The sequence below is a fragment of the Brachyhypopomus gauderio genome, chromosome 16, assembly GCF_052324685.1.
Source record: "Brachyhypopomus gauderio isolate BG-103 chromosome 16, BGAUD_0.2, whole genome shotgun sequence".
Classification (NCBI taxonomy): Eukaryota; Metazoa; Chordata; class Actinopteri; order Gymnotiformes; family Hypopomidae; genus Brachyhypopomus; species Brachyhypopomus gauderio.
The window spans coordinates 14061832-14078576 of record NC_135226.1 but is presented as its reverse complement, the minus strand read 5'-3'; the positions used below and the strand labels follow the sequence as shown (position 1 = coordinate 14078576).

Here is a 16745-nt window from a genome sequence, read left to right as displayed (position 1 = left end):
GTGGATGTGTTTGGGTGTGGCTGTGTGTGTGGATGTGTTTGGGTGTGGTTGTGTGTGTGGATGTGTTTGGGTGTGGTTGTGTGTGTGGATGTGTTTGGGTGTGGCGGTGTGTGTGGATGTGTTTGGGTGTGGTTGTGTGTGTGGATGTGTTTGGGTGTGGCTGTGTGTGTGGATGTGTTTGTGGATGTGTTTGGGTGTGGTTGTGTGTGTGGATGTGTTTGGGTGTGGTTGTGTGTTGGGGAGAGGTACATAAACAAATACAAACAAATAATTTTTCCATCTATTAACCTGAATGTCTTGAATGTCTCAAACATCTTGAACGTCCACAAAGGAAGTCTGAAGCAGCTTTCCCACTGGTGGTAATCTGGTGGTAATCTGGTGGTAATCTGGTGGGAATGAGTGAGATGTGGACAAGGTGGTAGCTGTAAGGTGTGGCCAACTTCAAAAAGGTTTGACACTTTTCCTCTTTTGATTTGTCATGGAATAAATGAAAATGTATTATTCATTACACAAAGCATTGATCATGGTATTCTACCTTTAAGTCTTTTTCAGCATAGATACCAGATGCTAGTAATTGTATGTAACACTCAATATTCAGTTAAGAGTTTATTAGAATTATATGGAAATTGGTGACCGTTCACCTATTTGCTTATATTAAACATCGATATTCTAGGGCATATCAAGAGTCTAGTGACATGATTTGATATTTGTTTACCAGAGAAGATTAGAGCAGTTCTGATTTTCATCAGCACTCTATCAGAGCCATACCACATCATATTATACGAACACATGAAATGATGATATATGATGACGTCTGTGAACTGCAACCTGTACATCTAGTGAAAGGTGTTAAAAACCCAATTTGAGTAATTTCCATCTTCATTAAATTGTAGTGAGAAAGTCAGAGTGTGTGAGAGAGAGGGAGATGGAGGGATAGAGAGAGGGAGAGAGAAGGAGTGGAAGAGAGAGAGGGAGAGAGAGGAGAGCAAGGGGGGAGAGGAAGAGACAGAGCATATGGAACACTTTATGTTCACATAGTCCTGGTGGAGGTGTGCACTAAGGAATGTTCTTATAAAGGTAATAACAGAGGGGTACCATTAGTCTCTCTCCCTCACACACACACACACACACACACACACACACACACATGGTGGAAAGAATTAGACCATGGAAACAAGGAAGTGTGTAAGTGTGGTGAACTGCCTGCTTCTGTTTTGGTCACATCTAAAACGCTGAGAAATTTTAGCTTCGTGTAAAGGCAGCACTGCACACATTGTCAACACTTGTTTATAACTCTCCCGGCCGTTTCTATACGCGAACGTACACCATGTGTGCTAAACCTGTCTTTCATGTTGTGCTGCACTGCCCCCTTGTGGCGCAGAGCATTAATGACATCAGACAGAGTGCTGTGTCCTGACCTGATCGTTGTTTTATGTGTCAGTTTCTCTACACACACCACTAAACCACTACACACACACACACACACACAGTTGCTGGTTATTATCACCCCAACTCACAGGGCCATTAGGATATAGAAGATAGAACTGACAGGGACTCAATTTACCTCATTGAAACACACTTAGGGAAGGTGAGGGTTTGACGAATGAATAAGTGTCCTTATGAAGGACCTCAGTGAGAGCAGGATTAACCAAACACACTCGCTGTCGGCTAGTGTTCTGGTCAGTCAGCCACTCATTCATTCACTACCCATCATTCATAGGGCTTGTTTGCTTACTCACTGTCTATAACTGCATCAATCACACACTCTTAATCAGTCATTGTTATTATGAATCTAAACAGACAAATTGTTATTGGTAAAGTGGACACAGTCTGGACAGCAAAATGCAAAAACATATTTATTTATTCACTTCATAACAGTGGTACAATACCCATACTCGATTTTACTCTTATTTTGACATTTGCCAAAAAATAAAGACTGCAACACATCCAGTGCAGGAAAAGACACAAACTGTGACATCACGGTGCGAATGTCATACACCCCACAGTGCAACAAATGCTTGCACAGAATAGAACAGTGAGTATTTACACACACACACACACATACACACACACACACACACACACACACACACACACACACACACACACACACACACACACACATGTCAGAGAACGCAAACCAGCACGTCAGGGTCAGAGATCAGGCAGTGAGAGACTGGATGGGTATTCAGGACATTACAGTTCTCTCTTCTTTTTCTGCCTCTCCCCCCCACTGCAAAACTCAGTTTGGTGTTTTATCGTTTGTGAGAGTTTAGAGTGACCTTGAAACAACACATTTTCTTATAAGAAATATAAGACTCACAAATTATGTGCTTGCAGTGTTAAAGCAAAAACCAAAGTAATGTTTTGTTTTTTTTCTGCGATAAACTGTATTTACTATGTGGTAAGAGCACTGTGTGCAAGTTTAGTAAATGTGTCGTATAAGGAGTTATTTCTTATATTCATAATGGCAGATGAAGTAAGTCACGTACACCACAAGAGTGGTTCCAGAATCACTGTTGTGTTGTTTGGAGGTGATGAGCTGGATTCTAGAATGATTATGAGTTATAATTAGAGTTCATCTAGGAATTCTGTTACCATGGCAGCATTGCTTTCTCCACACTTCACGACAGCCTCGTTCCAGTGCCTTTCTGGATCTGGGCGGCATTTCCTGTCCGAAACGATCTGGGCCACGATCTGAGCCGCCTTCGCCCGTCACGGGCCGATGTTCCCGGCCTGGCCGGAATGTTTTAGAACACGGCGTGGGTCAATGTCTCTCGTGCATCTCCCAGCATGCCACCTGCCCTCAGATAACCTCTGAGCATGGAGAACCTGGTCCAGCAGGAGAGTGGCTCTGAAGATAAGCAGCATGTGGAACCTGGGGTCCTGGGGTCATGGGGTCATGGGGTCATGGGGGGTTAGGATGTTTGGCCTCTTTTCCCCCAGTGCCATTGAAGTTCTCAACCATGTTCAGGAGTGTCTCATAGACTACAATGGCAGAGTATCTCTCCTTGAGTTAATAGCTGTTTGTAAATGCAACAGTACTCAATATTTGGGAAGCCGCCCGCTGATGTACTGATGGCTGACGCACCCTCTAGTGGTGAGAAATTGTGTTACTACACCACATGGGTGTCTTGCAGGGCACAATCATTGCATTTCATCTTGATTTGTTATTTATAAAGGATATTGTTGTACTGTTGTTCATTTTCCATGGTGTCTGATGGTGAGGTTGTGGGTTAATTTCTCTGTGTCTCCCTCTGACTCTACTTTCAATTCTAAGTGTCAATTCACACACTTCACCTTTAATGTAATAATCCCACCTTTAATGTAATAATCCCACCTTTAATTTAATAATCCCACCTTTAATGTAATAATCCCACCTTTAATTTAATAATCCCACCTTTAATGTAATAATCCCACCCTTCTGTCACTGCCATTTTCACAGTGAACCCAGGTCTCCAAGGCAATGCTTTTGGCATGGATGTCAGCTCTGTGACTGTGTGTGTGTGTGTGTGTCTTTTCTGGACACAGAACATGCTCGAGTGAAGAACGGCTTGTTTAAAGGGGAGGGGCTTTGTCACACCTGAGCAATCACCAATCAGACATTTAACATGACATCACAAAGTCTTGCCCTCAGAAGTGCAAAGAACTATCAGTGAACAGTATAGTATGATGTGACTGGACGTTTGTGAAAGTGCTGCCCTTATTAATAGCCACATAAAAAAAACTGCATTGGTCCCCCTGATGACTGACCACCAAGTCAGCCAATCAATATTTGTTCAATTACTTCGAAAGCCCGTAATGGCTAAATTATGCAACCACGTAATCACTGCAGATTCACTATTTTCACCTTTCAGTGAAAAAAAAAAATCATAATTCTGTACATCACAAAGGACAACTGACAACCACACTATTGTATTCGGTTCAATTTGGAATCAGGTCAGTCCAGTCACTCAGTGTTCACACTGAATCACTTTTAATTCTGTATCACATAAATCTGAATCTCTGCAATCCAAAGTTCACTCTCTCAAAGCATGTGCTTCATGTAGGTAGGTATATGATAGATCTCTTTGCCTACGACCATGTCTGATTCCTGCTATATTTGTCATTAGGCAAGTGTTTAAGGTCATGATTCCAGTTCGTAACCATTATCCAGGCTGGGTGCAGAAATATGGCTCTTCTGGTTGTTGTAAACGTGGTGCAGACCGAGGTGTAGCCTGCCTGGTGATGATCTAGAATGATTTACATTTTAGTGCATGCTCTGTGTTTTAACTGCAATATGACATGCTGAGTCATTCTTACAATAAGTTCTCTATAAATACTATACCATAATGTAAACCTGTGTAGTTTGTATAATTGAGTGTCCACCAGAAAGGCTACAGGAACACACACACACACACACACACACACACACACACACACACACACACACACACACACACACACACACGCGCGCAGACATGCACACACACTTGAAAAAATATGTGTCTACTTAAGATAGCCAAGAATTCTGGGAGATTTGGGGCTTTTTGAATATGAAAAATATGAAAAATTGGGCATCCAATCCAAGCTTGCCCTGCAACCTGTGATGTTTGTGACCCAGGCGTCCTCTTTACGCTCACAGCAGTGTTTACTGTGTTGGTGTAGTCCTTATGGTGGGGACACTCAAAAAATCATTAGAACAGCACCAGTGATAGCAGGCCTTTTTAAGGTTGATGGCAGCCTCTGTGTTCTGAAGAAAGCTCAGCACCTCATGTACACACACAAACGAGACCTCAAATGGCAATCCACTTATCTTAACAATCCAACATCCAAGTTCAAGATGCCAAAATAGATTCCTTTTCTTAAAATAGTGCTTTTGATAAATCACCATATGAAAAAAACAACATCGGACATTCCCTTGACACATTTATAAAACCTGTGGCATATTTAATTAAATTATCTCACATAATTCATCATTATATTGTATATATTTTTTTCCTCACCAACACATGAGTGTCGATGCAATAAAGAAACAAAAGAAGAAAAGAAAAAAACAAAATACTATTTTGAGAGGAAGGATATCGTCTCATGGCTAAACGTCTACAATTTTCCACTCTGAGATTTCAACTCACTTAAGAGAGTTAACTATATAAAATCCTTAATTACACTAATTGTATTTAATATTATGACAATTTTCAATATAAAAATATTAATTATAAACAATGATAAGAAAACAAAGAGATTGAATCCCTCAGATTAAATTTGATTTGCTACAGAAGTTCGCCTCCCTTCCTTTCGTTCCTATTGGCTGTCAGCCAATTTTTGACCACGCCCCCTCTTACCCTGCGTTCAGCATGTGTACGTTTGCGTGTCTTGTGACCGTAGGCCGGGGCACCTGGTCCTCCTCTTAGATAGCCGTGTCCCAGAAGACGGTGGTCTGGGTGGAGTAGGGCGGAGGGCCATATTTCTTGCCCCCGTTGGTCTTCTTCCAGCTGGGCAGAATGGGCATGCTGTCTTGCTTGCAGAGGGCCTTATCCGTGGGTCTCTGACGTGCTTGGATCTCCTTGCACAGGTGTCGTTTCTTCTCGATCGTCTCCATCATGGTGTTGTCTCCACATGCCCATGGCAGTGGGGGCATCTGTGGGGGGGAGCAGGAGGTGGGAAGGGTGTCGGGGAAGGGGTACCAGAATGCTGGTGCTGTCTTTACACTCATCCTGCTACTATAAGAGGATAGTGATAGCAGCGGTCCCGAAGATCCCGTGGGACTAGCATTGTCCTGTCTGTCCTGCCGTACCATGCCTGGAGAAGCTGACAAAGGCCTTGACAACTGGCCAAAACGAGTGTTTTTGTGTAGGGCTTCCAGAACTGGAACCCAGAATCACACGGAATGTGTCACCGCAGATGATCGAAAAGTCCAAAATCTAAACCCTGTAAAGTGTGAAGTCTAAATATTGTAAACTATCTTACTATCTTATGTATAACAATCATGAAAGTCTGAGTATTGCAAAACCCCCAAATTATCATGTCTACAGTCTGAACACTGTTATGTCCACAGTCTGAACACTGTCATGTCTACAGTCTGAACACTGTCATGTTTACATGATGTTACACAACTGGATAAATCTTAATCCCACATGGGTCATTCATAATCCCACACAACACATATTAAACTGTAAAATGTAATGTTTGCTACTGACCAAGAGTAAAGCCGAATAAAGTTCAGAACTTAATTCTAGCTACAGTTCAACTCTTGGGACGTAACAACTCTTGCCATGTAACAGTCATGCAGTGAGGACAATCACACACACATGCACACACACACACACACACACACACACACACACACACACACACACACACACACACACTCAAATATGTGATATGTAACAGTGACAATGTCTGGAAATCAAACAACAAGCAAATATTAGAGACAGGAGAGGCAGGAGAGACATGAGAGACAGGAGAGACAGGAGAGACAGGAGAGACATGAGAGACAGGAGAGACAGGAGAGACAGGAGAGGCAGGAGAGACAGGAGAGACATGAGAGACATGAGAGACAGGAGAGGCAGGAGAGACAGGAGAGACAGGAGACGCAGGAGAGCAGGAGACGCAGGAGAGACAGGAGATGCAGGAGAGACAGGAGAGACAGGAGAGACATGAGAGACAGGAGAGGCAGGAGAGACAGGAGAGACAGGAGAGGCAGGAGAGACAGGAGAGACATGAGAGACAGGAGAGGCAGGAGAGACAGGAGAGACATGAGAGACAGGAGAGACATGAGAGACAGGAGAGACAGGAGAGACATGAGAGACATGAGAGACAGGAGAGACAGTAGAGACATGAGAGACAGGAGAGACATGAAAGACATGAGAGACAGGAGAGACATGAGAGACAGGAGAGACATGAGAGACAGGAGAGACAGGAGATGCAGGAGAGACAGGAGAGACAGGAGAGGCAGGAGAGACAGGAGAGACATGAGAGACAGGAGAGACAGGAGACGCAGGAGAGACAGGAGAGACGGGAGAGACATGAGAGACAGGAGAGGCAGGAGAGACAGGAGAGACAGGAGACGCAGGAGAGCAGGAGAGACAGGAGACGCAGGAGACGCAGGAGAGACAGGAGACGCAGGAGAGACAGGAGAGACAGGAGACACAGGAGAGACAGGAGACGCAGGAGAGACAAATCTGGGAGATTGACGTGGTTTTATTTGTTACTTTCATTTGGGTTAGTTGGTTTAATCAGAATGAGTTTCATCTGGACTTTTATATGGTTAGTATTGAATATTTCTGTACAATCACACATAGATGAGCAAAGGGGATAAGTGGTATTTAATGTGTGTGTGTGTGTGTGTGTGTGTGTGTGTAATTTGTAATATTTATTTATTTTAATATATTATTTTTACTTTGGAATGTGATTGGTTTGAGTTTGGTTCAATTTCACAATTCATCCAAATGTAAATGTATGTGTTTATTTGTGTGTGTTTGTATGTGTGTGTGTGTGTGTGTAGAATTGTCTGACTCCCCAGTCTCAATGACTCTGCACAGTAAACAAAAACAGTGTTCAAAAAACAACACACAGGCAAACCCAGACAGGTATTTGATCTGCGTCATTGACTATGTCACTGGCTACAAATACACATACACACATCAAACAATACATAGAAGTGTCTTTGTAAATGTATTGAATGTGGAATACTGCAGTATTGTAAGAATCACATCTGGGAATCTTGGAATCAACGTAAAATATCATGCATCATCTTCATGAATGCAAATTTTACAAAAGCAGCACATATTGCACCTGTCTGAGAATCGTTAGAGCTGTTTGGCAGTGTTTTAACATACAGTCTGCATTAAATATGAGTCAGGCTATCCATGTAAAATGTGATAAAGTGTTGTACAATTGGTATGTAATCCCTGTAAGGTGGGATCCAGTAGATCCAGGCTGAGCAGGTCCCAGTACTCATCACTGGAATCTACTCATCTTTTAGCAGAGGCTTCCACTGAGCAAATATGCAGCTCAGTCCCAGGTTAGCAAAGCATCGTTGCTCCTGAGCTTTAATGGAAACGATTCTGTGTATCTGTTTGTTGTTTGATGTTTGTATATAAGTGAAAGGATTTACATCCGTATCAGCGGAAAGATACGGAAGAGGAGGTAAAGACAAAACGTGTTTGGGTCCAGAGCAGGGCTGTCTCCTTTGGTTAGACCAGCCAGAACAGAGAGATGTCTGAGAGACAGGCGGTACGGCCGTGCTGGGCGCAGATGTAGTTAGTGAAGTCATGAAAGAAGGCAGCTCTGATCTGGACCACATGGAAAAACATGGAAGGATGAAACAGGTCGTGTGTGAGCTCTGACCCACACTGAAACACACACATGCCACACAACAGCAACAACAGCAACCAGGATGGCATGGACACACGGCCAAAGAGGTCAGAGTTCATTCATAAGGTCAAACGGAGGCAGACAAACGGTAGAGAGGCAGGTTGACCGACAGGCCGATTGACAGACACGGAGGCGGGACAGAGTTCAGCACGCATGCATGCTCTCTGTCACTTCGAAGAGTAAGGGGGCGATACCTGGCACGGGCTCCCACTCTGATTGGCTGAGGGGTCAGGGGCGTGTCTTTGGGGTGTTCCTATGGGGGAGGGGACTCCTGATGTTGACGCGGAACGGCCAAGTTTACAGGCGGATTTAGGTTCTGGAGAGGGGAGAGAGTGAGGGAGAGAAAGAGAGGGAGAGAGAGAGAGAGAGAGAGAGAGAGAGACATAATACAGAGATGTGTCATTATATTTGAAGCCTCTGGACATATAACATTCGACAAATATTTATATGTTGCATGGAATTACAGCTAAAAAACAACGTACCACAACATTTATTAATGAATATTTTAGTTGGTTTATAAGGTTTATAAAACAAAACATTTGTTTTAGTTTTCAGTTTTCACTCCTGTGCTAAAGTCTGTGTGTTGTGCAACTGCACTGCTAAAACGCAGTGATGGGAGTAATATGTTACAAAATGTTGAAATACGCACCGTGTTCCAGTAGGGGGAGCTGTAAGCCCCCAACACCTGTGGTGTAACACTGTATTCCACCCATGTCATATTACACTTTTGAGCTTCAGAGAATAGTGAAATGTATATTCTTCTAAAATGTGTTATTTGGTAAAAAAGAGTAATGCTGTAATAAATCCTACTGATCATAATAAAAAATAATAAGTAATATAACTGTTGAAATCAGGAATCAGTTAATAGAGCTGGATATAAACGTAAAATGCTAACCTGCTAACAACTAAGTAAAACAAGAGCCATGGCTTTATTCTTTACCTGTGGCTCCTCCAAGCATGGTGGTTGGACTGACAGAGGAGCGGCCCATCCTAGTGGGCGTGGCCGATTGTCCTGAAGGCGTGTCCTGCGCTTTTGGGGAGGAGCTGCGCAGAGCTCGATCCTTACTGTCAGTGCTGTGGCTCCTGATCTTGCTATCAACTATAGACACACACACACACACACACACACACACACACACACACACATTATAGACACGCACACACATCACACATTATAAACCTTATAGTGATTAGCCCACTTGTGTCAGTTCTAACACAACATTATATTAAATCCGCCTAAGAAATCTGAAACAGAAATGATGAGAGAGAGAGAGAGAGAGAGAGAGAAAGAGAGAGAGGAAGAGACAGAGAGCAGGAATGTGAAATGCAGGGTCTTTCATTCCATTAAAAGGCTACACGACTTACAATAAAAGCAGAGCAAGAACAATCAGACCTCCTCCTCTCTTCCTCCTTCCCTCTCTTTCTCTCCCTCCTCTCTTTCCCTCCCCCTCTCTCACTCTTTCTCTCCCCCCTTCTCCCTTCAAATACACTTAACTGCTGAATTCACTGTTCCTGCACATTCAAACTGCAGCTTCTGGAAGCCACGGAGCGGCTCTGCTGTCTGCTGCCGACACACACACACACACACACACACACACACACACACACACACACACACACACACACACACACACACACACACACACACACACACACAGAGGGAACATTGCTGACATCACCACACTGTTGGTCAGGTAGACCAGGAAGGCGCTGAGTCAGAGGACGAGTGGGCGTGTGCGGGGGTGGGGGGTGTAGACACACTTTAATACCGCAGCTGGCCTTGTGCAAGGTGTGCTGTGTCCTTGTTATTTTAGCTTATATGTGCAATTGTGAAACGGGCACGACGTCGTTTCTGCTGCAGTACTCCGACTGTATGCCGGCAGACAGTCCTGCCGGGGCGACAGTACAGTACCACACGGTGTCATCGTAGGGCCAGTAACCATAACAACCATGTTTGGGCAGGACTTCATGAAGGACAAACAGTTTACTCCCTCACATGAGCAGTGGATATTTCATTACAAGGACCAATTTACCATCTCAAAGCTTGAAAATCAGTTTTAACTCAGATTTCTAAAATATATTTTGAAAATTGGCCACTATTACTATGAGTTGTCTGCACATATGCAGTGACACCAAAGCAGACACAGTATTTCTTGGTATGTAAATGTACTAAACCTTTGTGCTCACAGTAGCATGTGAACACACCATGTCTTCAACCTAGAGAACAACCTCTCCGTGGATCCACTGAACATATTAAAGGTGTAAACTGTGGTCATTGGTCTTGGACACAGAACTTGTCCTCATCTGTCCTTTCATCTACGTCTCTCTGTCCCTCTTCCTCTCTCTCTCTCTCTCTCTACCTCTGTTTCTCTCTCTTTGTTTCTCGCTCTCTCTGGGGTCTATCAGTGATCACATTCATCATGTCCTTCATTCACTCTGAAGGCATTAAGGAAATTACTTTAGTAGCAGATGAAAGCTTTTCAATTATTTGAGCTGACAAGAGAATGGGGTTGTGTGTGTGTGTGTGGGGGGGGGTTATATGTGTGTGTGTGTGTGTGTGGGGGGGGGGGGGGTTATATGTGTGTGTGTGTGTGGGGGGGTTATATGTGTGTGTGTGTGTGTGTGTGGGGGGGGGGTTATATGTGTGTGTGTGTGTGGGGGGGTTATATGTGTGTGTGTGTGTGTGTGTGTGTGTGTGTGTGGGGGGGGGGGGTTATATGTGTGTGTGTGTGTGGATGGGCATGGGCGCGTGTGTGTGCAGGTGGGTGTATGTGTGTGTGTGTGTGTGTGTGTGTATGTGGCACAGGACACTGAACTTATGGCATGGCTTTAAAAGGAGATGCCCTTATAACCATGACTACAATCCCAGTCTCCGCCTCCCAATTATTCTAAAACACAAGTATTCCTTTCAAGATTGTAAATATGATTTGTAAGTATTTTAGAAAGTAACAATAAGCGATGGATCTGGATCTGAACAGGCTGTAAAGCTGCTCTGCTCCTCCCAGTGAACCTGATTTACTCCCATCATCTGATGATTGGATGACAGAACATTTGTGTTTAGAATTCACCACACAGTACATAAATGCAAGTGTGCTTACATTTACATTCTCAAGCACACACACACACACACACACACACACACACACACACACACACACACACACACACACACACACACACTCTCTGGGCATGTCTGCAGAGGTTCCATTAGCTTGGGCTTTCCTGCTCCATTACTTTCCATTTAATTATCTCCCTCTGCCATTAGCGGCAGGTGCTAACGCTAAAATTTATCATCTCAACCCAGTAGTGAAATCATAGACTGTCAGCAAGGATTCAGCACTGCATGCTTAAATGCTATACTCTGCATGTGTGTGTGTGTGTGTGTGTGTGTGTGTGTGTGTGTGTGTGTGTGTGTGTGTGTGTGTGTGCAGGAATCTGACCTGTACATGGTTTGAGCTGAACAGTTTTTTAATCCAATCAGCAGCCAACATTAGACCCTCAGCCAATCAGAGTTGAATGCCAAGCTATGCATAGCAACCCCAAGCATTCAGAGCATCAAATACACACACACACACACACACGCACACACACACACACACACACACACACACACACACACACACACACACACACACACACACACACACACACACACACACACACACACACACACACAAACTGCAATTGTAGAGTAGTATATGAATTTTGGTGCTTCACTGGCTGGGTACTTTGAGCAAGATTAACAGTGACTGGGGTCTGCATACAGTAGACTCCACCTGTAATCAGGGACTGGTCTATGAACCTCACACAAGTTCATAAGTCTTTGGACAGTTCGTTGTTGTTGTTGCTCTGCACATCAGCACACTACAACCTTCAACTTGACACATTTGCATCTGTTCTAGGTGAACCACATACGATCCACAGGCTTTTCTATACCATCACCCCCTCAGGGTGCCATAAGTTCTTGGACACATTAACATAATTAAATATAAAAGTAGTCATGTTTAGCATGTTTTGCAGTCAAAGGCTGTGTGAAGTCAGACATCCACAGACACTGAGCTGGGCAGGAACCCTGGCAACCCTCTCTGCAGTTCTCCTGCGGAGGGCACTGGGCACTAGCTGGACTGCTCTGACACCAGCACTTGGCTGGCAACTTCAGCTGGTCTGATGCCAGTGTGAATACTGTGCCGCAGAAACCTGTACTGTGCACGGTTTGATAAAAAATGCAGTGATCATCCTTTTCCGTCCAACACGCCAAACGTGCAGGGCGGTTAGACTTTGGTCTCCAACACTTCAGCTTGCGACTTTTCTACCGGCTCCACTACTAGAAAACAACTGGTAATCAGAACTATATATCCAATAATGTCATGAAGAAAAAGCCATCAGAACCTGAACCTGCTTTGGGCCTGTGGTCTGCCACTGCTCCTGTATCCCAGCATTCTCAGTATGACTTTGGACCCTGTATCTTTAGACAGCACTCTGACCTGTCCATTTAATTAACGCCACTGTCATCGGTTTTGAGTGGTTACACTACCAGTCTTTCCTCTCCTTGCAGCTTATAATGTTAATGTATTCCACCTCTGATTGCCATGCTAACGATGAAAAAGTACAGCAAGGCACTGGGGAGAAGGGATACTATTAGCATAATGCTAATTCAACATTTGAATATGCAAGAATTACATCATACCTTAATTTAAACTGACACAAAACCTGTAACAATTCGAACCCTTTATATATTCAGAATTCTAATCAAATAATGACTTTTCATTATATACACCAAGAATGTATGCATATTTCCAAGCCCCAATCACTCGCTGGCACTGCAATTCATCAGGGGGATTACCTGATAGGCCTAACACTCAGAACTGGGGGAACCAGAACCAGCCTATACGGCAGAGCCATAGCCTTTAAGGCAGTGGTCCAAATGCACACTAAAAGTAGTGAACTTTGCACACTAAGTAAGTCGCTAAATGTCACACAGGATGATCTGAACTCAGTGTCTATCTGTATATAGCACTGAAGCCAAATTCAAGTGACACATTAGACAAGAAAGACACTATAGATGTACAGAAGAAACGTGAGCGCAGAGACCATGGACATCCATCTGAAGCTTGAAGGAGAGATAAGATTTTTTCATTTCAATTTAATAAAAATAAAGAAACAGGAAAATGAATTAGGAGGTGGTGAATTAGAAGGTGGACCACAAATTGAGGGTTCAAGCGACACTTTCTGAAATGTGTTTTTGTTTATGTGTGAAATGGAAATGGGTCAATCTGGAACAATCTGGAAAAAAACCTACTTGGTGTGGGTTCTGAACAAACATGATGTTTTAAGTGTGTCAAATTGATCTGCTGTCATTGATTTTACACGTAAAGTGGTGTTCAGGTGAGGAAGGGGTGCAGTCAGTTAGGGTTTGATTCTCTCTCTCTCTCTCTCTCTCTCTTTCCCTCTTTCTATCTTATGCTCTCTTACCATCTCTCCTTCTCTCTCTTTCTCCCTCTCTCTCTCCCTCCCTCTCTCTCTCTCTCCCTATTTATCTCTCCCTCTCTTTATACACATGTAAGCTCTCCGTTCTGACCGTCACTCGTTAGTGAGGCGTGCTGCAGCTTGGAAATGTTCTATTCATAGCAATTTATCTGCACTGTCACACACATGTCTAATAGCATCAGACCACACACATGAGATCATGCATGAACAGGTTTGCATTTCTGCACACACATACAGCAAGGTCTCACACACACACACACACACACACACACACACACACACACACACACACACACACACACACACACACACACACACAGATTAATCTTGCATCCTCCATGCTCTGTCAGGCACAATTCCTGACTCATAAAACCTTAGAAGAAAAACTGACAGTACGTATCTGTGTATCTGTGTGTGTGTGTGTGTGTGTGTGTGTGTGTGTGTGTGTGTGTGTGTTCACTTGTCTGCATTCTTGTCTTTTGTATCTGTGCTGGATATGGCATGGAGGGTTAAATTGTTTGTGGCTGACTGATTGATGCATTCGTGTGTGTACACATTTACTGTTGTGTGTATGTGTGTGTGTGTGTGTGTGTGTGTGTGTGTGTGTGTGTGTGTGTGTGTGTGTGTGTGTCTAAATGTAAGAATCAAAACTAAGACTCGGTTTTCTCTTAAGCCCCTAAGTTCAAGAGCTTGAGTTGCAACACTGTGGTCAATATTACATCATGTTTTGTGTGTGTAAACACACACACACACACACACACACACACACACACACACACACACTCATACCACTACAACACGGAAACACAAATATTCCATGGAACTACACCATGACAATGTAAAATAAAAGCTTGTCATTCTACATGAAGAGGGAGAGCAGCAGTCTGAAGAAGACGAGGATGAACTCCATCCCACTGTAGGAGGCGGGACCTGCTGATCTGGCTCCACCCACAACTCACTACAGAGATTTCAAGCAATCAGTCCTCATCAAGCTCTCGCGAGACTTTCAGTTTCTTCAATAAAATTTACCTAAAACTGATTGAGTAGCAAAGGGTCATCCATTGTGTGTATGAATTAATAAATGTAATAGACTGATCATAAAGAAATATATGTGTAGCAAATAAATACTATAAATATATAGATATCGTTTGGTGCGGCAGGGCACCAACAATTAGGCGTTCGTTAAATAAAGCATCCACAAAACTTGATAACCTAGCATCGGCCCACAAAGAAAGTCCCATGAAGCATTGGAACCAACACTAATGCTGTTTGAGGCATTAAGGAAACATCTGTAACTCACTCTCGCTGAGTTCCTTGTTCTTGCGGTTGCCAGATCCTTTCCTCAGCGCGTTCTTTCCGGAGCTAAACAAGTTGCTGAGCTCGTCCAAGGGGCTCGTGGGTGTGCGACCGCCGCGGCCCCCCGACCCCGAGCTGGAGCCGCCGGACCCCGCGGTGGAGACGTTCTGCATGGAGCCGCCGTGCGCGCTGGAGGAGATGGAGAGACTCCGGCCGTCGCGCGCCCCCTGCGGGCCTCCGGAGGTACTTCGCGGGATGGTGCCCGTCAGCAGGGCATCGTACGGGGGCGGGCGCTTCAGGCTCAGCGGGGTCAGCGCACGGCCCACGCTGACCGGGGAGGGGCAGGCGGAGTGGCTACGCGGGTAGCCGTGGGCCGCTGCTGCGCCCCCACTCTTATACAGCGCCGACGGCAGGGGCGGGGCCGAGGAGCGGCCCGACACCGTGATCGTCTGGGCGGACGACGAGTCTTTGCCATCTGATGACTTCTTGTGGTGGTGGTGGTGGTGGTGGTGGTGGTGATGGTGGTGGTGCTGATGGTGGTGCTGGCCCGAAGGCTGCTGCTGGCCCAAAGGCTGCCCGGGCTCACCTGCTGTCGGGGACCCACCGGGCTTGCCGTAGCCAGCGTTCTCAAGCATGGGAAGTTTGGCGACCTCTAGTGGCGTAAGGGGGGATTCGTCTGAATTTGGGGAGCACTGAGCAGGTGCTGGAGGGAAGACCAGCAGGGGGGGGCGGTGAGTCAGCAAGTTAGGGAAGGGTGCTGGGATGTCACAGAGTGAGCCACGAGGGGTGGAAGGGCGTGTTAATTCTACATCAGGAATAGGTATGGGGCACGGCTCCCAGCGTGGCTCGACAGGGGGCGCTATTTCTTCATAGGTGGGGTATTTCATCTCCTCGTAAACGCTCTCCCCCTGATCGTCCTCTTCGTCGGCATTGCCCCCGGTCACATGGCTAAAGTCACGCAGAATGTTCCCCACCATCTCGATGTACACAGGCTCCGCCTCCTCGTCGGTGTCCAGGGCGGGGCTTTGATTGTGGGACACCGACTTTTTCTTGTGCCTCCGTGGCAGAGAGGCAGACTTAAACTTCAGGCTATGGTGGTGGATGTAGGACTCGTCGAAGGAAGTGCTGAGCTGAGTGTTGGGGTTGCGCTTGGGTTTGGGTGGAGGCATACGCCGATACTCCTCGCTACACGGCCGGCTCTGGGACCCTGCGGAAAACACAGTCGCTTTACTTGCACTTTTATTTCCTCGAAGGTTGATTTTTTTACTTTATCTTTTGCTTTCAATTCTTCTTCCTTCTAATGTATTTTGTTTTCTTTTCATTTAGTCCTTTAACTTTAGTGTTCTACTTAAATCAGATCAAGTTAAATAAATATTTTTTTCTTATTTTTTATTACATTTCTGTGCTGACAGATCTCATAATGTAATAAGCTACATCATGTCAAAGCAAAATCCCACAGAAATCCATTCATATTTCCTAAGGTCATTTAAGGCCACTCAATGTCTTTCCATTAAGAAATTGTGGACTGTTTTAATGGTTCTACCTGGACCTTCTGACATATGAAATATATGTATATATAGCACCAGAACACATTGTTAGTTGAG

At 44.7% G+C, this 16745-nt stretch overlaps 1 protein-coding gene across 2 annotated transcripts in view; it reads right to left on the bottom strand.

The window, feature by feature from the left end:
• Positions 1 to 1851: 1851 nt before the first annotated feature.
• Positions 1852 to 16745, bottom strand: part of nyap2a (neuronal tyrosine-phosphorylated phosphoinositide-3-kinase adaptor 2a) — a 35470-nt gene continuing 20576 nt past the window's right edge. Inside the window, exons 4-8 of one of the 2 annotated variants that reach the window (XR_013121669.1) lie at positions 15146 to 16348; positions 9299 to 9457; positions 8553 to 8674; positions 3421 to 5620; positions 1852 to 3380 (exon numbers count right to left, since the gene is read on the bottom strand). Coding sequence is in view for 1 of the 2 variants with exons in the window: in XM_076976851.1 (XP_076832966.1) it covers positions 5390 to 5620; positions 8553 to 8674; positions 9299 to 9457; positions 15146 to 16348 (1715 nt within the window). In the remaining variant the exon portion in view is untranslated. Of the gene's footprint in view, positions 5621 to 8552; positions 8675 to 9298; positions 9458 to 15145; positions 16349 to 16745 lie in introns of both variants that reach the window. The other variant, XM_076976851.1, reaches the window with a different exon arrangement.